At 33.6% G+C, this 22,349-nt stretch overlaps 3 protein-coding genes across 3 annotated transcripts; 1 reads left to right on the forward strand and 2 right to left on the reverse strand.

Annotated features, from left to right (window-relative positions):
• Positions 1-940: 940 nt before the first annotated feature.
• Positions 941-5,723, reverse strand: LOC134269207 (uncharacterized). Its single transcript, XM_062751452.1, has 3 exons — positions 5,071-5,723; positions 4,174-4,326; positions 941-1,262 (listed from the first exon to the last, which is right to left on the reverse strand). Exons 1-3 carry the CDS (start codon positions 5,279-5,281, stop codon positions 1,006-1,008), a joined length of 621 nt encoding a protein of 206 aa, XP_062607436.1. The 5' UTR covers positions 5,282-5,723; the 3' UTR covers positions 941-1,005.
• Positions 5,724-7,940: 2,217 nt separating this feature from the next.
• On the reverse strand, positions 7,941-9,979 carry LOC134269316 (uncharacterized). The gene is made up of 3 exons (XM_062751542.1): positions 9,641-9,979; positions 9,338-9,475; positions 7,941-8,453 (listed from the first exon to the last, which is right to left on the reverse strand). Exons 1-3 carry the CDS (start codon positions 9,867-9,869, stop codon positions 8,185-8,187), a joined length of 636 nt encoding a protein of 211 aa, XP_062607526.1. The 5' UTR covers positions 9,870-9,979; the 3' UTR covers positions 7,941-8,184.
• Positions 9,980-13,491: 3,512 nt separating this feature from the next.
• Positions 13,492-21,906, forward strand: LOC134269661 (SPRY domain-containing protein 3-like). Its single transcript, XM_062751901.1, has 11 exons — positions 13,492-13,633; positions 13,992-14,146; positions 15,382-15,497; positions 15,690-15,777; positions 16,034-16,193; positions 16,454-16,642; positions 17,217-17,366; positions 17,616-17,673; positions 17,830-17,892; positions 18,191-18,381; positions 18,876-21,906. Exons 1-11 carry the CDS (start codon positions 13,604-13,606, stop codon positions 19,008-19,010), a joined length of 1,335 nt encoding a protein of 444 aa, XP_062607885.1. The 5' UTR covers positions 13,492-13,603; the 3' UTR covers positions 19,011-21,906.
• The last annotated feature ends 443 nt before the right edge of the window (positions 21,907-22,349 follow it).

A 22,349-nucleotide genomic window follows, 5' to 3' on the forward strand; every position in this document is an offset into this window, starting at 1 on the left:
CAGTGCAGTGTCTGTTGCTTCAGGTTGGAATTTTATTTTTACATTATATATATTTATCTATTTGGATATTTTTTGCCGTTATATGCGTTGACACATCAATAGTTTTATTCACTTGGAAAGCAGAAAGAAACTCTTGTATTTTATGGTGGTTCTTTTTTCTTTGATAGGTAATAAAATGTACTTGATTGAAGGGTTATCTATCAATGCAAGGAAAAATCTGCAGGATGATATTGAATGTTTGGACATACATAGGAATGCATGGCTGTCTACTTTCAAGCTGCCAATTGAAGTCAGAAGGGCCTTGCATACTAGTAATTCTAGAATTTGGAGCTAGCCGTTAATAATATAGCTCAAATTCATATTTTAAAGAGTAAAAACATGTTTTAAATCCAATTTAATGTTAATTTTGTTTTATTTATTACATTTACATGAATAAGTATTTTTATTGATGATCTGTGTCAAAGGTTGAAGCAAAATAAAGATCGCAAGTAAAGCATTCTCAATGTTTATTTTATTTTTGGTTGTATGATTGTTGTTCCAAAAGGCCGTAGACAGTTTAAAATATTTAGTTTCTCTCCTTTTAAAATGAGTAAATGTGCGCATGGTTGTGTTATAGAAACGTGAAATTCTACTAGATAGGGCTAGTATGTTAACTCTTGAAAGTTAATTGGTAGAGTACTGGACTGTCAAAAGAGAATTTTTAAATCTGGGCACTGGAATGGCATGAATATTGAACAGTGTTTGGGATTTCATATTTCACAGACTAATCATTTGGGGGTGGGGGAGGGGTATAACAACTTTTATCCTCCCTTGATCTTGGAATTCGAGATGATTTGAGAAACTTTAACCTTCGCCAAAAGCTGCCATACGGGGAATCTTGTATATTTTTTTCGTTTTTATAGTTTTTTGTTTCTTCGTGCATGAAAATTAACAAATTGCAAGTGTTGAATACATTTTTAATCAATATATATAGTTTACACTGTAAATAACGACTTTATTTGGAGGTCAGTTGACTTCCTTGTGTTTCTGGTGCCAGTATTCGTGTGGTTTCTCTGCGTGTTGTTCGTCATCATCGTACTCTTTCGTTCTGCATAAAAGACTGAATCCCATGGCAACTCCCGCTAAAATCCCAAGAGCGCCACCTGTCGAAGACAGCGCTAGTGACCAGCCTGGCACTCCGTCTTTAGTTGCCATTGCAAACCGTTCAGTGAGTCCTGCCTTCTTTTTCACAAATAATACAATACCAACAATGATGACTGCACCTGTCAAATATATTTAAATGAATGCATATTTGGCTCTGCGTTCATTGGCATGCACATGTAACAATATGTGCTATACATGTACATGAATAGTAATTAGCATAAATTTATGGCAAAATGTCGAATAAAGAACTGAGTTTAAGATTTATTGGTCTGAATGACTAAATTAGGACAGGGAAGATAAAATATTTATATCGATACTAGTACGTATCGCGATATTTGAGGTACGGTACAATGTGTATCACGATATTATGAATTGGTTATAAAAGCTCCTTTATATATTGGAATGAACACAGAATCCACAAATAAGAATCATTTATTCATATTTATCTTATGAATATATGCAAGGTTTCTTTATTTTAGCTACCTGGCTCATTAGAATTACAAGTACATATAATTATACAGAGATATATAATTAGAGTAAAAATATATGTTCATGAATGAAACTTGTGTTATATTCTTTCAAAAACTTGTCAAATGATTCAGAAGACATCAGAAGATTTGAGAGGTAGAGACACACAAACTGATGAAAAGTGGCATTTAAACATGTTTGTATTCTGACCTTTGACTTTATGGACTTCAAATATCTCTCGGAAAGATACTATTGTTTTTTTCATAAAAGTGTACTTTCACGGTATAAATGGGTCTTTGCTCCTTCTTTTTGAAAACAAAAAAATGTATAGTTTTTTATCAAAACGAAACCTGCAAGCGAAACAAAACTTTCAAAAGGTTTTTTTTTTTCAAATCAAGGTACATGTAACTGCATGCAAATAAAATTTATATAGTTCAAGCACTTGTTAATACATGTATAAGTATAAAATTTAATTACCGATAAATATTTAAGTCTAATGATGTACATGTACATGTATTAACATGCATGCCACTGGGCTTGCAAGGTCGTACTATGCATGAAAAGTTTCAATGTGTGCAGTATTTTCTAATTTTTATATCTTCTCTTATTTTGGTCTTTATTTAGCAGATGAAAACTTCAAAATTGATGTTACATGACATGTAAGATAACAATTTCGTTTTGTGTCATAAAACTGATTCTGTTTGTATTCCATTGAAGTTTTTTGTTCAATCAGATTATATTTATTGTGTAACTTACACTGTGTAACAATTAATTGCACAGAAAAAATCACTCGAAGCGTCATAAAATGCTTTTTTTTTGCAAAGATATATATCATTGTTATATAGGCATTGAAAATTTGGGTTTACCTTTTTTTGTAGTTAAGCCCCCCCCCCCACCTTCAATTTCCTATCGATGTCTATTATACTACGAAACTTCCTGTGGTGCTTGAACTATATAAATTTTATATGACTAAAAAAGACCATATAAACGTTAACACCTCAATTTTTTTTTCATTTTCAAAGTTTGTTGGCAAGACATGTTAAGAGATTGCAATACAGTTTAGCATTTATACAATGCAGTTCATGGTCTAGCAGTGAAAACATTAATACGATAACAATTTCGTTGTGCCTGTTCTGTTTGATTCTGAAGTTTGTTTATTTATTGTGTAATTTACACTGTACAATTAATTACACAACAAAAACTAAGGTCATAAAATGCCAAGATTCTAGACATCTAGCTTGCGAGTTATACTACCTTGCTGGATAATACTGTCAACCTCAATTTTTTTTTCATTTTCAAAGTTTGTTGGCAAGACATGTTAAGAGATTGCAATACAGTTTAGCATTTATACAATGCAGTTCCACATTAATTAAGGAATGAATTTTAATAGCTAAAGCGTAAACTGTTCCAACCCAGTTTATACCGTATAAAATGGGTAGCTATTAAATTCATTGCTTATAATTTAATTTTCATTCATTTGGGGTAAGAAAAAAGATGATTGTTCTAACAAAATGACTTCAATTTGTACAAAATTTGAATGTAACGTCAGGCGGATTGATACGTTTTTGACGTAAGTCATTGTGACGCAGGCAACCCATTTTATACGATAAGAAGTAAATTTTTTTATCCAATCAAATACAGCGTTACAACCAGAATTAAATTATTATAGTTTTAATTCTATAAAATACACTTGAACCAAGTCACTTCACAAAAAATAACTCTATCAGACTCCAGCCTCGTTAAACATTAAAAAATTCAGCAAAATCAACCAGTTGATTACGAACCTTCCTTTCTGTGTTTAAAAATTGATACGGCGCTAGCTCACCTATCTTTTTTAAAAGATAAACTTATAAGATTTACTATCATGGAGCGAAACCCACTCATATCGAAAAAAAATGATAAAGTATGAGAAAATGATCCCTTTTGTCTTTTTTAGTGTGTGTTTGCTATTTCATAGGCAAATTTTTTTTTGTAAAATTGTAAATTGTAGCGATTTTGCTTAAACTATACTTTAAGGTAAAGATCCATACCATGCTATAAAAATAACGGAACTACAGATTCTTTTGAAACTTCTCTTTTAACTAAGTATTTGTCCTTTCCGGATCAAATTAAATATCAAGGAAAATTTTATATAATTGAAATTTTATTTTTCACATCATGTTTGCCGCACTATATGCACTTCGCCCGCCTTGTTCACCCCACTTCTTAAACCATCCCATCCTTATACATCCTTAGAAGTTTTCATAGAAACCCCTTTATTCTAAAACTGGAACTTTACTTAATGTTAACTTGTAAACGTTATGGATACATTTCTCAAAGCTGCTGACCTAATTTTACTCTTAAAATTAAGGCAAAGATCCTTTTTGAGCTTTGGTTGAGGTACAGTACCCCTAAAACTACACCCAAGGGAACATGCAGAGTTATCCCCCATGTATGAAAAAACTGTTTTATCAGCTGTACCAACATCGTCGCAAACCACGGCTAAAAAAATTCTGGAGAGAGTTTTATCAGCTGTACCAAGGGAAAGAGTGCAACTACAAAGAGCAAAAAAAAAAGTCTTACCTGCCCCGCTTAAGACGACGACGTACAATTTTTTGATGATGTCGACATTTAGATCTCGTACTGCTCTGTATATCAGTAAAATGGCCACCGGAAGTGAGAGAGCGTACAAGGCCGCTGACACTGCCTCTACTGCGGCTACCCCGAGTAACCAGGCTACAAGATAAGTCCACTTAATTTCTTAATTAATTGTATTGTCATTTTTTTTCAGGACAACGTAAAATTGATCCACGTTGATCCTTTTTTTTAAAAACGAGGTAAATTATAAACAAGCAAGTTGATGAAACAAGAATATCAGCAGTCTCGTTTAAAGTCATCATTTTGTAAGTTCTATGGTCGGTTACAATGACATTGTCAGCAAATACAATTTATCATTGAGTCAAATGCTGGCTGACGTTTTTCATACCAATTGTTAGTCCATTATTTATACATTGAACTGACGACGGATTTTTCCGTTATTTTCCGATCATGACAAGGAACACACGGCGGGTGTGACCAGTCAGCAGGGGATGCTCACTCCTCCATGACACCTGATCCCACCTCTGATGTTTTGGAGGTCTGTGTTTGCTCTGCTCCTATTTTGTATTGTTTAATGGACTTCAATATTGAATACTGTTCATTATCTCCATATCCTTCATCCATCTTTTTATGCATATATAATTTTTTAAGCATAAAGAGTAAAATTATATATTCGAGAGGTATTCGTTGTACGCGCGAGTGTGGTCAAAGGTTGTTTTACTGTAATAAACTAATACCTCGTACTTATTTAAAACTAAGAAACATTTTGTATATTTCACGTATTTCAATAAAATGTTTAGATTATAAAAATCCTGTTTTTCCAATCCATTTTCTTTAAAAAGAGATAAAGGTTTTTGAATATAGCGGTACATGTATATATACCAAGTTCTCCATAAAGATTTCGAGACGACACGGAGCAGACATCATTTCTGCACGTGCGGGTCCACCAAAGTCCAAACGACGTGCTTTCAACAGTTCCATTGGGAAACTCGTCCGTTAATTTCCACCATTCTGTCGTCGATATTCCGGTTATATGGAGTCCAAAACTCACAAAAGCCAGGAAAGAAAAAACGACTTCTGCAGGACTCAACATTGCCTCAAATTTTGTGTCGACTGTTTTGGATGCAGTGTCTACATTGAACAGTCTGGAAATGTTGGCGAAATTCTACCTTATCTGATTGAGAAATTTACGATGCTTCGCGGGAATATACAGTCTTTACATTTGACGTCACGTGACAAAATGAAGGTCACGTCCAGTTCCTGCAATTTATTGCGTCCATTTCGTAGGTGTTATTTACGAGCTCTTGACTAATATGAATAAGATAAGGTCATTGGTACATTAAACACTATCCAGGGTAAATATTTACCATTTTTGCAGGACACTGAATACAATATGTAAGACACGTATTGTTTTAGCGAATATGGGATTAAAGAAACGGCATGATGACACATATGATATACAGATGTTATTTTCTAAAGTTCTGGTCAGTATTATGGTCTTTCCAATAAATAGAACCCCAGTCATGTATAATGTGTCTAATTAACAATTATTATCAGTATAAACTGTTTATTTTTATGTCAGTTTATCTATCTATAGGGGGGGATTAGTCCTCTTTAAATTTCAAGTACATGTATGCAGGAAAAAAACACAGAATATAGTAAGCGGACCATAACTTGATGCAGCAAAAGGAATTGTCGTTTCATAAATCAGTAACCTTTCCACAAATAGTAGCATTAAGTGGAGAGGTGGGACAAAATTAAACTTAGAACAAATATTTTACTTTTGTTCCATATCAACCGAGCGTCACCAGATTTCAACATTCAAAGTATAAGTAGTTGTAAATCGTCGACAAGAACGCACGCTTATCATTGTGATTTCTGGGAGGGATTTAGTTAAGTACCGACAGATCACAGATATTTACGACTGAAAAAGTACAAGTTAAACTGAATTTATGGGTACTTGAATTACAGAATGAATGGTTTATCAACAAAATATGGACCACTTGTTACTCTTTGATGTACTATAAGAATTTAAAATATATAACGTCATTGTCTCGTAGAAACACATACTGTAAACCAACTTTTATTCGCGTGCGAGAAAGAAACACATATATTTTATATATAGTCCAAAAATCGCGAAAATTAATTTAGTTTATCCTGGCAAATCCCCCACAGTATATTTTATATATACTATATAAACTTTCTATATAAAGTTCAGGTACATTGTTGTCACCAGAGTCCGACAGTCTTACTCCCGGATTATTCTTCTTCAAATCAGTTCTGAACTTGAAGATGAAATTCATCTTTTGGAATATACTTGGTGGTGCACTAATATTTTGAAGGTGTTTTTTCATCCCCTAGTTGGGGCTTAATTAGTAGGGGGTCGCTGGAATATAATTTGACTTTGTCCTGTTTACACAGGCAATTTTAACTTGGACGCCAGTAGTCCTAAATATCTGACGTTTTCCGGGCTTTTTTTTTTTTTTTTTATAACTTTTTGATATTTTAAGTGCCCGAGTTTTCCTGGCAGTACTCTAGTAATACATGTGTATCAAAATCGTAAAAAAGCCCGGAAGACGTCAGATATTTCGGACTAGGCCATGGGCGCCACCTGTAGGTCAAAACGACACTTTTGTTTCAAAATGCGCTCCTGGAACTCCTCTGAACTTTTAGTGGCAGTCTTATTTAGCTATGAGATATATTTGGTAGTATACAAGAATGTATCGAATGTACATACCAGAGTAGACATTTTTACTTGAAAAGAGGATTATAGATATTACTCAGTATACATGACGATTCTGTACAAAAACCATGTTTACTCTAGACATTCACATATTAAGCAGTTCTAAGCTATAATATCACACTTTGGAATATGACTGTTTACTGGTGTTTAATGGATACATTGAACATCTTATATTTTTAGGAAGTTTACAATTTCTTAATTGTAATTGCATTCCACCTTTTAAAACCATAAGACATCGCGCACAGAATTGGGGCCGATTTTGTGACGTCAAATTATCCATTTCTGGCGTTATTGCATACGTCGTTTAAGCGTAAAAACGTCAAAAATTTAAGGCGTAACAAATTAGACTAGGCATCCAATTTCTGCTCTTGTTTTCATAAAAATGTCTGAGTCTTTAGTATTTCTTTAAAAACAAAATTTTTAAAAACAAAATTTTTACTTATTTGCACATTCTAAAAATAAGATTTTACCTGTAACAAGCTCACATTTATGATTTACGTCCAGTTAAATACCACCATACGTATATTTTTGTCTTGGTAACAAAACCGACTAGACATCAAAATTGCTCTATATCAATCTCTCCTATTACCTGCTTATAATTTTTTAAAGAAACATTTGACTACTTCTTGATTTGCACATTTCATTAGTAACTGTAGTTTTTGAAAAGAACCTGACTGGTATATATTAAAAAAAAACTTTACCAACCATTCCATAGTTTCTTGTTACTCGTCACGATCACGGCATATTACAAGAATGCTTCCAATTTTACAAACAGTCGGAATCGGTCAGTATATTGGAAATTTATAAATGAATTTTGCGTGACATCATCACAGGACGTTATAGAAGACTGGTACAAATTGGCAGAAAAATCCATGTAGCCAAAACGATAAAATGACCAAAAATTCTAACGCCCGTCGTTTACAGTGTTACGAATTACGCAATTTAAAACCCCAATACTAGTACTATGCGCAACGTCTAAATAAACCTGCAGTGCTGTTTAGAAAACGAGTTCAAACATGAACAAATTTATTATAGATTTTCTTTCTTTCATTCACATGACATGTCAACATAAAACGCACATACATGTACATGTATAAATATACTAGTCCTTATTTCAAAATTCGTTTACTCTGAAATATCCCCATTCAGTACATGCAAACCGTCAGGTGCATATACTGAATTTCGAAAAAAAAAAAAAAAAGAATGACATAATGAAAGGATATAACTAAATGATATTATATTATAAATGACGACTAAACATAGGTGTTAGCTTTAGCCTGCATGCTGGTGGACCGCTCCAGGAATGGGTCCTTTGGTGGAGGAGGTTTATAGTCCATGTTTATTGTCAATCCAACAGCAACAATCTTTGTCAACACAAAGGTGAAGGACAAAAACATGATGGGGAGAGTGTGGGGACGAAGGATCAGGTCCGGTTTACTGTAGGTGAAAATGGCAGAGTAGCCGACTGTCAAGTTCCTGACGCGGTCCATTGTAACACATGAGGCAACGAAAAACAAAAGACCTGCAAAACGAGAAAAGCTTTTATAGTTAACTTCACGTAAAGTCTAATATATTTTTATGAGAAACTTACCTCTGAAAAAAAGAGTAAAATCTCTTTTCGTGAATAGATAATACTGAAACAATTAATCTCTATTATTACCAGGATGAACAATAAGTGGGAATGGCGAAGAATAACACAGCATACACACTGTAGGTTTCATATGCAACTTTATCAGTTACTAGTATCATAAACGACCATGGAAACTTCCTTGGGGTCATATATCGGGTACAAGGGGAAGCTTATCCTTGCAAACTTTTTTGTTGGGCTTAATTGATTTCACCAAGTTCTCTCCTTAGATAATAATCATTGCGAATGCATTTTAGCATTCCTTCTCTTCTGTCGATGGAAGCTGGATAACGAATATTTTGTTTACGATAAAAATATAGTAACCGTCAATATGTTTTGGGATAAGCACCCTCCCCACACAATGTGACATCAATGCGAAAAGTGAAATGCCCTAACCACTCATGTCAAGGACGTGGCATTGTTTTTTGGAGTGTGGGCGACGGGGCAACCAAGAAAAAATGTCAATGTATCAGACTAAAATTTGGCCACCTCCTCCAAAAATCTCAGAACTCGAAAATCCATTTCATGCGTGTGTGTGAGGGTGTGTTTGTCAATGTGTGCATGTGGAGGGGGTCTGACTTTCCTTCAGAACCTATTTTTGATTCATTACGAAATTCCAATGATTTAACTAGAATGCTACAACAGAGTGAAGGGGGCAACTTTGAAAAAGGGGGACAATCCCAACAACTATGTGTCTCCATTTTTGTTTTTCACTAAAATTTGTTTTATTTCTTTAGTTGCTTATCAAAAGGTTAATGGAAAATTGCTAAAATTCTTACCAGCAATGAACATTACGACCACTGCGAATTTCTTTGCTGTAGGACTTTTCTTTAGGAGGTAGATTATCAGTATCACTAGGCCCACAAAGAGGAGGCTCGTCGAAAAGGAATAGATAATCCGGATAAACTTCACCCAACCTGTAGAGAAAAACAAACAAGCATGTGATCGCTCAAAGTTGACGAGCAAAAACTCAAGTAAATTGTGTGTTGTATATACAGATGGTATATCAGAAACGTTTCAAGTTCAAATCACTAAAATTTTCATTTAAGTCATAATTTTGTCTACTACGCGTAATGACCTACCGTTGTTATCGGCGCCATCCAAGAAGCAGGCGTATGTCGATACATCGGCCACTCCAATAGAAGTTTGGCCGCATGTGACGTTAGCCCAGAGCCCAAGGTTGTTAGTTGTTGAATCTGTCTCCCACCAACAATCCAGTAAAAGACCTAGTAAGGCCAAAACAATGGCCAAAACAGTAACAATGACCAAGATTTTATCCTTGAAGTAAGTATTCATTCGTTTGGAAGGCATTTTTGTATTTTTTTGGATTTTCAGTAATATTCATTTATCTGAATGAAACAAAAGCCACGGACAGGTTGTAGAACAGGAACACAAAACAGGAAGGAAATAGTTTCGTCATCAACTATAAGTACATGTACAGCTTAGTAACTCTGTGTTCATAATAATACTGTGCAGAAAAGGAAGAGAGTAATTGAGGCTTTGTCGACATCCGACGGAGTGAGAAACATTCGGAGTATACTCCAGAAAACACACTACATGCGCAGCTGCGTCGTGCTAATCCTTCTTTTTATTGACCATGTGTATCACGCCATGTACATGTGGCTAAAATCTCCAACTGAAGCATTTATGTTAACCTGTGCTGTATGAAGTTCCAATTAATTATGAAAACAAAGTACCATGCACGTTAATGACCCCCCCCCCCCATTTTCCAGAGGAAATGCAAGCAGTATTAAAAATAAGTCTTTTTATGCCCCCGTAAACGAAGTTTCGGGGGTATAGAGTTTTTGTCGTGTCCGTCCGTCTGTCTGTTTGTCCGCAAAAACTTTAACCTTGCCCCTAACTTTTGATTTAGTGAAGCTATTACTTTCATATTTCACAAGTGTATTCTTTGTGACAAAACCTTTCTTTGGATACTACCAAATTTGACCTTGACCTTGGAGCTCGACCCACTTTTACATGAACATTTTTAAACTTTTACTTTGGCCATATCTTTTGAACAGTAGATACCAGGACATTTATACTTCACATATATATTCTTTGTTCAAAAACCTTTCATTGGATACCAACAACCTTAACCCTTTGACCTTGACCTTGTAGATTTCCGTACTTGTGAAAAAACTTTAACCTTGGCCATAATTTTTGAACGGTAACGGATAGGGCTTTCATACTTCATATATGTAATTCTTGTGAGAAGTCCCTTTATCCAATACCAAGAACTTTGACCCCTTGATCTTGACCTTTGAGTTTGATCTACTTTAAAAAAGCAAACCTTGACATAACTTTTAAAGAGTTAGGGCTAGTGCTTTCATACTTTACATATTCAATCCTTGTGACAAGACCTTTTATTTGATAACAAGAACTTTGACCCTTTGACCTTGACCTTGGAGTTTGACCTTTTAAAAAAAATTAACCTTGGCCATAACTTCTGAACGGTTAGGGCTAGGGCTTCCATACTCTACATAAGTATTCTATATGGCAAGACTTTTCAATGGATACCAATTACCTTGACCTTTTGACCTTGACCTTTAAGATTTTTGTACTTACTGAAAAAACTTTAACATTGGCTTACTTTCAAATTCCTTAATTGTTTTCAAGTGAGAATACCCTACTTTTGGAGCCAATTAATTAAATTTGCATTAAAGAAAAGTTTAATCTTTGCTATGTTGCCATACGGGGGCATCAGTGTTTCACAAGCACATCTTGTTCTCCCTATCTACCTCTGCAGTTTGCATATTCTATCATCGGGGACTTATATTATACTAGTATAGTAGGATAGTACTAGAATAAAGGTCCCTGCTATCATAGCCAAATGTGCCCCAAAAGAGACATGGGTCTCCGGCCTCGTTTTCTCTTTTAAGAATGTGACGATGATGAACAGTTAGTTCCTCGATCCAAACCTTAACATGCATATGGAAAAACCCTCTCCTATTCTCTCTATTTTGCAGAATAAGACTTAAGAGGCAATGAATGTCATTGTCCTGCCCTTTACTGTTGTAAATTTTCAAAAGATGGTAACCCCCAGTCCCCATTTTTTTTCTTCATGTAAGCGGTGACAAGTTTACGATAACCCATTGAGGCCTTTACGCCTTTTGAAAAAAGTTAATAATTTTGGCCTTTCAAAAAAGTGTTTTTTTTTTAATTACTTCCCGTTAATACGCCTTTTTAAAAGGCGTAATAATAACGCCCTTTTTGCATCATTGTAAAAACCTCTATTGACGTGTCCACGATATATCACTCCTTCAGTAAATGCGGTTTTTTTTTCGCGTTTATATATTTTTTTAAAAGAAGTTGTTACGCCATTTTTCACCCAATGATTGATTTCATAAACTCACTATGAGAAATTATTTTTTAATTTATCCCACCTTTTTATAAGCAGGTTTTTGACTATTATGCCTTTTGCACTTTTTGTTAAATGCCTTTTTTTTTATATAGATGATTCAAATTCAGCCTTTGCAGTGACATATAGCATCGTTCGTTTTTGTACGAAAGCCCATTGAGCTCATTTTCGCAGGTAAAAAATTAAAATGTTCGCGTTATAACGCGAAAGTTACGCGAATAAACGCGAAACTTACGCAAATAAACGTGTAACTTTCCTGTTATAACGTGTAACTTTTGCAAATATTTAAAACTCGAAACTTTCGCGTTATATCGTGAAGTTGTATGCAGTTACTATGCATAAATAGTAATGTTCCTTACCTTGATCTTCAATGACAGATATGAAACATGTAGGCAGACGGGAACTTCTATGAATTTATGAATGACTTTTTCTCAGAAGATGTATAGGAGAAGCGACGCGAGAATTAACTGCAGATCAGTAGCGTTATGGTTTTATACATTTGTCTTTGACCATAACAAATACATAAAACCATAACGCTACAGATCTGCAGCTACGCGAGAATAGGATAGATTATAGTCTTCAGATTTTTGCATTTCATTTAAAATGTTTAATCCCTACTAATTAATTTGAATATGAATGAATATATGAATGAATATTCCTTTAAAGATTTTCTTGTTTTTAATTGTTGAACTGAAGAAAATCTTAAGACTGATTTTTTAAGAGTTTGTACACTTTGAATTCATTGTCAGTGTTTCGTAAGCAATGACATGACCACGTGATGCAACCTCAAAATACGATTTTGTTTTTCTACAGTGAGTCTTTTAAGAGACAATGAACATTTTCATCCAATTTTCACATTTCGTCACCCATGTATACTGGGACACATGCAATTGACAACTTTACTTCATTTTGTCAATTTCAATGAATTTTCTGGGATCTTAAATTTATTTCAAATTCTACAGAGAGTAAAAAAAAAAATGACATCGAAAAAGGGTGATCTTTTCCCCTAAATTCAAAACTAATAGTTTCACTTTTGGAAAACTCGCATAGACTTTGAATTGTTTGAACAGCATTGAGAAAAACAAAATGTGAAGGAAAAAATATTTAGAAAGAGGAAATTGTAACGAATAAATTAGATCACGCGTTTATTCGCGAAATTTTTTTTTAATCTACGAAAATGAGCTCAATTTGAGAGGTGTGCCCAGAGAAGAAAAAAAACTTACCTAAAAAACTTAACAAGAAAAAAAAAGGATTAATGTCAAACTCGAAAATCCTATTTTTAGGAGGCAGTGATGGAGTTGTTCTAATTCTTTTTCAGAACGAAATATTTTTTTGATTTACTCAAACATACGCCCCATTGTTTGTCTATAGGCTACATGTACTACAACAACAAAAAAGGGGGGATCGGACTTTCAATGATCATTTACTAAAGTAAAATGTTTGGCCTGGAAAAAAGGGACACCCCCTCCTGATGCTACATGCCTGCTTTGTATTATGGTAAAGGAACCTGTTTGAATGAAAGAGAAAAGGGTTGTTAGAAAAGCTTTGACGAGTAGATCAACGAACGACTTGTCTGAGCTCAATTCAATTCGAAATATATTTGCAGGACTTGATTTCTATTTACAAAAATCGGACCAAACCAAATGGCGAAACATGACGAATCAACAGTTGTTTGTGTAAAAAGTAAATGGGAGCAAGGAACGTAGACCCAATACGTGTAAGTATTCAAAAGTGATCATTGAATTATATTCCTCTGCATGAAAGTTATGCCGTCATTTTATCTAATTGAACTGTCGACGTGTGAAGTACTACGTGTTGCATTTCGGTTTGGTTTTGTTTACCGGGTTCTATTTATAAATCATATCATATTTCACTGAATTGTGCCATAAGGAAGTTTTTTTTTTACGATTCAAGAATCGTACATAATTTCACTATAAGTCTAGTTATAAGCATAATTATGACATACTTGATGAATGAGTGCTGTAAACTTTATAGACTTGTCAAATATGCTACCAGTCAGTGTTGCTAATATTGTATATTTCTACTGCTTAGCTGTTATGTGATTTTCATTGAAGCATTTAGTCGACATGGAGATGCGATTTCAGAATCAGATGATGAATGTTTGGAGGAGACATCGCATTCGTCATGCTCAAGAAATTTTTCCTGTCCGCCCGGCAGAACCAGGAAAACCGCGTTATGAAAGGGTTATTGTGGATGGTGACATTGTAAGGTACAGCTGTTTTAAACTTTTTTCTCTCTATTTAACAATGAAAAAAATTAATAAAATTTTCCATTTTGTTCATGTAAAAGTGATTACAAATGTTTAAAAAAAAAACAACTTTTAAATGGTCTTCTGTAACAACTCAACTATTTCTTACCCATTTTTAATTTAATTAAAGTATAAAATGTCACAGTGTGTTTTGTTGTAAGGTGTCGATGGGGATGAGAATTAAAATACAGATCTGTGCCAAAAGTGGAGATAATTTTAAATTTTTTTCTCAATATATTTCATTGAAAACAACATTATTACTTTTGAATGGCTTTATTGAAGGATTTTAATTAAAGAGAAAATAACATTTACTGATGTTTGGAATGTGTACATTTTAAACAATAGAGTCCTGATTTGGTGCCTTTTCAATTGCTGAAAAAAGAGTTTTGGGGAAATTAATTATAGGGGTGAAATGGTTCACCATGGTATTGATTAATTTGTTCGATTTTCTGTTCCGTTTATTTTTAATTTGGGTTTGGCATAAAGCATAAACACATTTCTCAGTATAATTAAGTACAAAGAAGTTAATTTTTGTGGACTGATAGTTTGTAAATAATTTTGAACATTCAATCAATTTGATTTTTGTCTTCTAGTCCACGTAAATTATGTGACTATAGATTAAGTAAAATAAAGCATAAAACAATGGTTGAATGTCTTTCCTTCTGTCAAAATGTATTGAAAATCAACGTACTGAGACAAAATTATACCATACCTATCAAACCGTGAAATAGGTGTATTGTTTGAATTTGTTTCACCCCTAATTCAGAATTAACTGTGTTGATCACCTGTTGATGTCGCCATTTTGTTATAAAAACAAAACCAGGTCAACCAACCAACATTATTCTGAAGTTGAAAAGAACATACAACACTTATTTGATTTGTTGTCCTCATATAGATAATTTTTAAATGGCTCATTGCTTAACATGTTAATGTCTCAATAAATTGCGAAACACTGACCTTAAACAGAACTATATAAAAAGAAAAAGCTTTTCAAAAAAAAGATTTTTTTTTATTTGCATGCCTCAATCCATTTATCTGTGTCATTAACACAGTGTATACTTGTACATTTGTACAATATGAGCGATTCAGGCTTCTAGAGCATTGAATTAAGTGCACACAATTGTTATGAAAAACATTCCATGATGTATATTGAGATGGATATTTGTTCACAATTTAGTTTTATTTTTTACTTTCAGTTATCTAGCAAACCCCCATAATCAAGTGGGTATCTACATTGCTTCTGACCCTTTGACCCCAGATGATTATTACTTTGAAGTAGAAATATTAGATAGTGGAAACTTAGCTACAATAGGTGAGGTGTTTGTATTATAACATTATTTAATGATTAATTAAATTGTGACCAGTAATATTAGCCTTTGTCAGAATTCCTTTTTTTCACAGAAATTCAAATGAATATTAAATAAGAAACCAGAAACGCATAGCAAGAGACCGAGAAACCAGAAAGCTTAGAAAACTTTAATTGTTTTTTTTTTCCTTGTGGCAGGTGTTGGTCTTGTACCATTAAGATATCCCACAGACTCCCAGCCTGGTTGGAGGGCCTTCTCTGTGGGTTACCATGCTGATGATGGAAAGTAAGTATTCTGTAGGGGTGTGACATTTTAACATTAATGGTGTGTTATTGAAGTAAAACTGGGCTTTTCTCATGGATTTGTATACTTTTTATATCAAGATTGTTTACAACATTTGTTTTACAAAGGGTTTGATATCATTTTAATAGTACTGGACATTTATACACTGTTCAAGTTCATGTAATTGCATTGATACTGGAAGAAACAAAATTTACTTACTATAAAAATAAACAAGAACTTTTGTGAATTCTATTTTCAGACTGTACAAAGCTAATGGGTTTGGTAAACCATTCGGTCCTAAATCTCAGGCGGGTGATAGGATAGGATGTGGAATCAAATTTCCTAAACCCAATGGTGATCAGGAAAATCCAGCAGCCCAGAATATGGCAAAGGTCTTCTTCACACACAATGGAAAAGAGGTATCTCTTCTGTTATTGTTAAAAGTAAGTGTTAATAATGGTTAAAGAGTCCGTTTGAGCATTCTAAAGGGAAACACATTCCATTATTTAATCAGAATTTTAAGTTTTCTTTTTTAATATTTTTCTTCTTTTCAATTTGTTAAAATCACTCTAGTGTATTTCAGAGGTTTTGAGCAGTATCTTCCTTCTACCGGGTACATGTGTATTGTAATCACGTATAATTCTTGACTCAATGAAAAATTAATGTGCATTTAATGTAGGTTGGCATTGTCATGGCAATGTTACCCCCAGATGGTAACCTCTACCCAGCAGTGGGCATGCACTCCGAGGGTGAGGAGGTCAAGGTCATGCTGGATGCAGAGTGGCACTATGAGGATCTAGAGTTAATGGCCGTGGACGACGGAGAAGACGACTGGTCTCGTCTCCACGACGTCAAACTTAACGGCACGGTAAGACTCCAAACTTAATGGCACGGTAAGACTCCAAACTTAATGGCACGGTAAGACTCCAAACTTAACGGCACGGTAAGACTCCAAACTTAATGGCACGGTAAGACTCCAAACTTAACGGCACGGTAAGACTCCAAACTTAACGGCACGGTAAGACTCCAAACTTAACGGCACGGTAAGACTACTTAAAGGCACGGTAAGACTCCAAACTTAACGGCACGGTAAGACTCCAAACTCAAAGGCACGATAAGACTCCAAACTCAAAGGCACGATAAGACTCCAAACTCAAAGGCACGATAAGACTCCAAACTCAAAGGCACGGTAAGACTCTGTCATTGAATCAAAGTATGCAGTCATTGGCTTTTTCACAGATATGAGAAAACTGAAAATTATATGTATCTTCAAATAATTTATCAAAACAAAGGTATCTGTAATGTATTCCGACAGAATTTGGAAATGATCAAAAAGAAAGTAAAGTGATTTATCTGTAATCAAGTTAGATATGTGCAAACAGACCATGTAGTTTGAGGATTTGAGGAAAAAGATAAAGAATTTTTTGTACTGGATTTTATAGATGCTGGAGTATTCAGGGAGAGGAAAAAGTATCCATGATGTTGGACTAGCCCAGGCTAGGTATCCATTGGATACCACCAATCATTACTACGAAATAGAAGTCATGGATCCAGGAGAAAATTGTTATATTGCCATAGGAATCGCAAGAAGGGTAAGTGTTCACTCACAGTCTGTAAAATAACTATTTCTTAATAAGTTGGGAAAAAAAGAACCATATAAAAAGAAATGTATTGGTCTGTGAAATGATTTCTTTTAATTCAATTGCATGTATTATACTAAGCAAAAAACAACATTGGAAGTATCAGTGATAACTTTTTAAAAACAATAGAATCATTTTTTTTAAAAGATAAAAGCAGTGTTAACTGACAACATACATGTGTAATCTTTTGATATCCTCTAGAATTATCCAAAGAACCGACATCCTGGTTGGAATAAAGGCTCAGTGGCATATCATGCAGGTAAGTATTCAGTACTAATCAGAGTACATCCTTCACACCATGAATGCTTAATAACCACATGTATCATACAAAGTCCAGACAGTGTACCGGGTAATAATGATCCAGTTGGGTAGTCCATTAATTTTATATAAAATTGAATTTTGTTGTCCCTTGTAGATGATGGTAAAATCTTTGTTGGCTCTGGAGTAGGTGAGCCATTTGGTCCCAAATGTCATAAAGGTAAGGGGGCATACAAATGTTAATGTTACGAAAGTAAAGAATTCGAAGGGGGCAAACAAATGTTAATGTTACAAAAGGAAAGGTTGGACAAAAGTTGTTTTGTGAAATGCAAAAGGTGTTTATCTTATTATCAAATCTTAGTAAGTTTTAGATAAATTTTCAATTTATTTTGTTGTAATTTTTTCTGTTGCCATATTTTATTTCTGTGTGACATGCCATTTCTGTCAGTAATGCTTTTTAGCTCAAAATTAGTTTTATAAGCATCAGACATGAAATGATCCATCCCTGTCTATTCCAGGTGATATAATGGGTTGTGGAATCCTGTTCCCTAATGATTATGACAGTGAGGCTGACAGCGACCAGTCTCCGGATGACCCGGATGTCAGTAACAGAGAACTGGATGAGCTGGATCCATCCGATTCGGATGACTCCGATGAAGAGAACATGTGGTGGAGGCCAGGCAATGATGACCAAGGAACCAAAGTACAGGTGGGACTATCACATTAAACCTCTGTGTGTGGGGATGGGGGGGGGGGGAGGGGCAAGGAACAAAGGACTATCACATTAAAGTTGAGGGGGGGTGACCAAGAACCAAAGTACTAGTGGGACAAAATGGGGGAAATGAAGAGTAAATAGTTGTACATATACAGTTTATAAAGCAAAATGCCTCATTTTTGGAAACCTGGTTGGCTGATTATGCTGCATAATTTTCTCTATCACGTATAGGTATAAATGATAAATGACCCATGGATCAGTGATGGATGATAGAGAAAATCGATGTAGTGTTGTTAACCATTGATCTCTAACATCACAAGCACCAAGGTTATAATCTCTTGGTGTGGATGTTGTCAGTGATATGCATGTAGAATATGTTACAAGAATTTGATTAATGCAGCATGTGGGATTTATGGAATTGTTAAAATCAGAATGACCAAAAAACTCACTTTTTTCTAATTAATATCTAATGGATTTTTGATTTCCAGGTGTTTTTCACAAGAAATGGAAAGATTGTGGGAACGAAACAAGTGTCAATACCAAAGGGAGGATTTTATCCAACGGTTGGAATGCTCAGTAGTTGTGAAAAAGTGCGAGTGGACTTACATCCATTAACTGGATGACCTCTGACCTTCTAGATACTATCTACAATTATTTTACACTGACCAGATTCCCATTGCTTAAGTCCCACACAACAATATGCACTGGATATTCTCTCAAGCTTGTTTCACTGTTAACATTCTGCACCTTTCAGAAGGAGGATGTAGGCAGTAGCACTGAAATCAGGAAAAGCCCCGTAATTTTGGGGGGGACAAGTTATTTTGATCATTTTTCAAGCCATGTGCTGGTATTGTTTGAGCTCTTATATAGGATTGTGCTACAATTTGTGCCAAAAAGTCTTAGGTTTTTTTTATTTTATGAATCTAAACAAACTTTTGCTATATTAATAGCTTGCTTCAATGAATTTTCAAAAATATCTTCACATCTATTTGAAGAACAAATTAAAAGAAATGTGCAAGTAGACCTGTTTTCAAACTTTACTAGTTTATAAGAAATATTCTAAAATTAAAAATATTATTGTAATTAAATAACTGTCTATTAGCAATAGCTTATTGAGTAAAATGATTTGCAAAAAAAGGTAGTAACATGTAGCTTTTTTTTGTAAGCGGCAGTGAGGTTAGCTGAATTAAAAGAATCATCATTTATAGCTCTGATTTGTATTTGTACCAGCTTTTTTTAAACTGGTGTATATAAAATGCAATATATATAATTAATTCATTTTTTTTCTGCTCCTACTTGTATATGTGTACTTGTATACATATATAATGAAATGTGAATGTACATGTAATTAACAATGTTAATTAACAAAAATCCAGCATATCAGGAACAGTAACTCTGTCTATAATATTATTGAATACAAGCTGTGATACACCTTACTATTTTATTATAGCATATTTGTAGTTTGAGAGGGCAGACATGCGTGGATTTCCATATGATTTTACATGAAACAGGTTTACATGTGTATGTGTATAGAGTGTGAATTTTGTAGTCATGGTTCAAATGCTTTGATTCTTTTTTTTTTTTTAAATTAAATCATTATTTTTGTTTACTATTGATTTTAGTGAACCTGAGCATTTGATGGACAGAGCTTTTGCCAGAAGTAAATTATCCGTAATAACAATTGCGTTAACATATAAAACCTTTCAGCAGTTATTTCCTGACATAATTCTCCAAATGCTAAGATCGCTCACTAATTGCACTCCACTTTTGCATCATGTCTAAACATAAATGGGATACAGTCAAAACTTGACGGGATTGAGGAAAAAAAATCAATAAAATTGAGGATTCATGATATCAGGGGTAAAAATACTTAAAATACTAAGCTGTCAATACTTCCAAATTACCTTGACATATCTGTGGTATTCAAGTTATAAGTGTTTGAGATACCAATCAGCTGTGTGTGTATGAATCAATGCTCCCCCATCCCAAGCCTTCTTGTTTGAAAACAAGCAACATAACAGTATTAGATGATGGTTTCTGTTGTTTGTGTTATTTGTAAATGGTTGAGAGAAGTCAAATGGTTTTGTATTAACAGTATTTGCATGTAGTTGTTTATGATTTGACTTGATGCTATGAAACAGTTCAGATGACCCTGTTTGATGAAGAACATTTTTGTTGTATGTTGTTGTTACCCCCTTTTTTTGTTTGTTTCATACAAATATATATAACTCACAACTAGTATTTTTTAAATAAAAGTACATGCATGTATTCTGTTAATATTAAGTGTTAGATTTTAAAATAATGACCTGTTTTGAATAGTAAAATGTATATTTTTGCAGTTGGTTATTAAAAGAAAAGAATAGGTAGCTAAACAAGAATGGCACTTACAAAGACTAAGGCAAAAGAAACCAGAATTTGCACAAAGAATTTCAATTTGAAATGTTTTAACAATTGCCCACTCTCATATTTGTAGAAATCTTTGAAAGATTTTTCACTTAATTTGTCCAATTATATTGTATGCATGAAATTAAAAAAAAAAAATTGGATTTGTTGTGTAATTTGATGCACACAAACTTTTCATTTGCCAGTTGTTATTATGAAGTTTGCAAACATTTATTGTCACTGTTCATGACAGATGTTTTAAGAGGAATCCATTCTATAGGAAAACATGTTCTAGTGCTTTGCTGAATGCATAAATTTCTTTTGTATAATAATTATGCACTTTTTTTTGCAGAATTGAAGTAAAAAAAAATTACAAATACACAAAGAATGTTGTGGCAATATACTGTATAATGCATTGTTTTCACAGTAATCTAACTTTTGTTGTTTTTTTAGATTGAAGAAAATAGATTCATATAGAATTCTCATCGATTGTGAAAATATCCATTATGTAGAAAGAGGATGACCAGTTGAAAATAATGTTTTGGTATATTTTTACAAAAAATTGAGATATGAAGAAAAATACAATGTACAGTACCGGTACTATGGTAGAAATATCTACATAGGGATGAATCCCATTTTAAATGAAGGCTTAATTTTTCATCTTTTTCTTAATTGTACTATCTTATTAATGATAGCTATTAGATTTAGGTTGTTTTCTTGTTTGAAACAAATTACCTTAAAATGGGAATGTGATGGGTTTTTTTTTTTTGGTAAACATGTTACATTATGATTCCAACACAATTGTTTTAATTCGTTGGATGAAGAAATGAAAATCTAAAAAAAAAAATTGTTTTACTTCTAGATTTAAAATAAATCAGAAATAAATGTACACGAATGTCAAGTACGACTAAGACTTTCTTTTTGCATAATGTATTATTTATCACTTTATACATGCATGTTTCAACTTGTTACATGTAATTGTGAAATTTTACAGTGATTTTTGATCACATGAAAGGCAAAATGTTTTTGATTAAAATTGGTTACATTTGTGGTTAATATGTGTCATAAAAATTTATGTCATGTTAAGTGAATAGAATGCTTTTTGATGCCTTTTTGTAATAAAAACATATAATGTTATATGAAGTTGGGATGTAATTTAAAAATACAGTGAAGCTTTTCTAAACCCAGATATTGTATATACCGGTAATCCAATATCTTGTTCAATACAATGCCTTTTCAGTAAATTCTTTCCTATACTAGAAATATGTCCATAGGACATGAATGCCCCACCGAGGCTATATTAGTAAAGCAACATGAAAATTTGTATGTGTATAAAAATATCTTGAATAGTGATGCAGTTGAATTGCTTACAAGGTCGAAGGAAATGCCAAGGTCAAAAACTGTTAATGCAGTTGAAAAGCTCTCATCAGTATGTTTCACCATATGAAGTTGAAAAAATATTATAAATGGTTTCTTCAAAACTGACATAAACACAAATGGATAAAAGTAAGGTCAAGGTCAAATGAAAGGTCAAGGTAAAAATGATACACTTGAAATGCTTACCTCAATATCTATCAGCT

The sequence above is a fragment of the Saccostrea cucullata genome, unplaced genomic scaffold (genome assembly GCF_032062105.1).
Source record: "Saccostrea cucullata isolate Sc308-1 unplaced genomic scaffold, CSIRO_AGI_Scuc_v1 ctg740, whole genome shotgun sequence".
NCBI classification, from domain to species: Eukaryota; Metazoa; Mollusca; class Bivalvia; order Ostreida; family Ostreidae; genus Saccostrea; species Saccostrea cuccullata.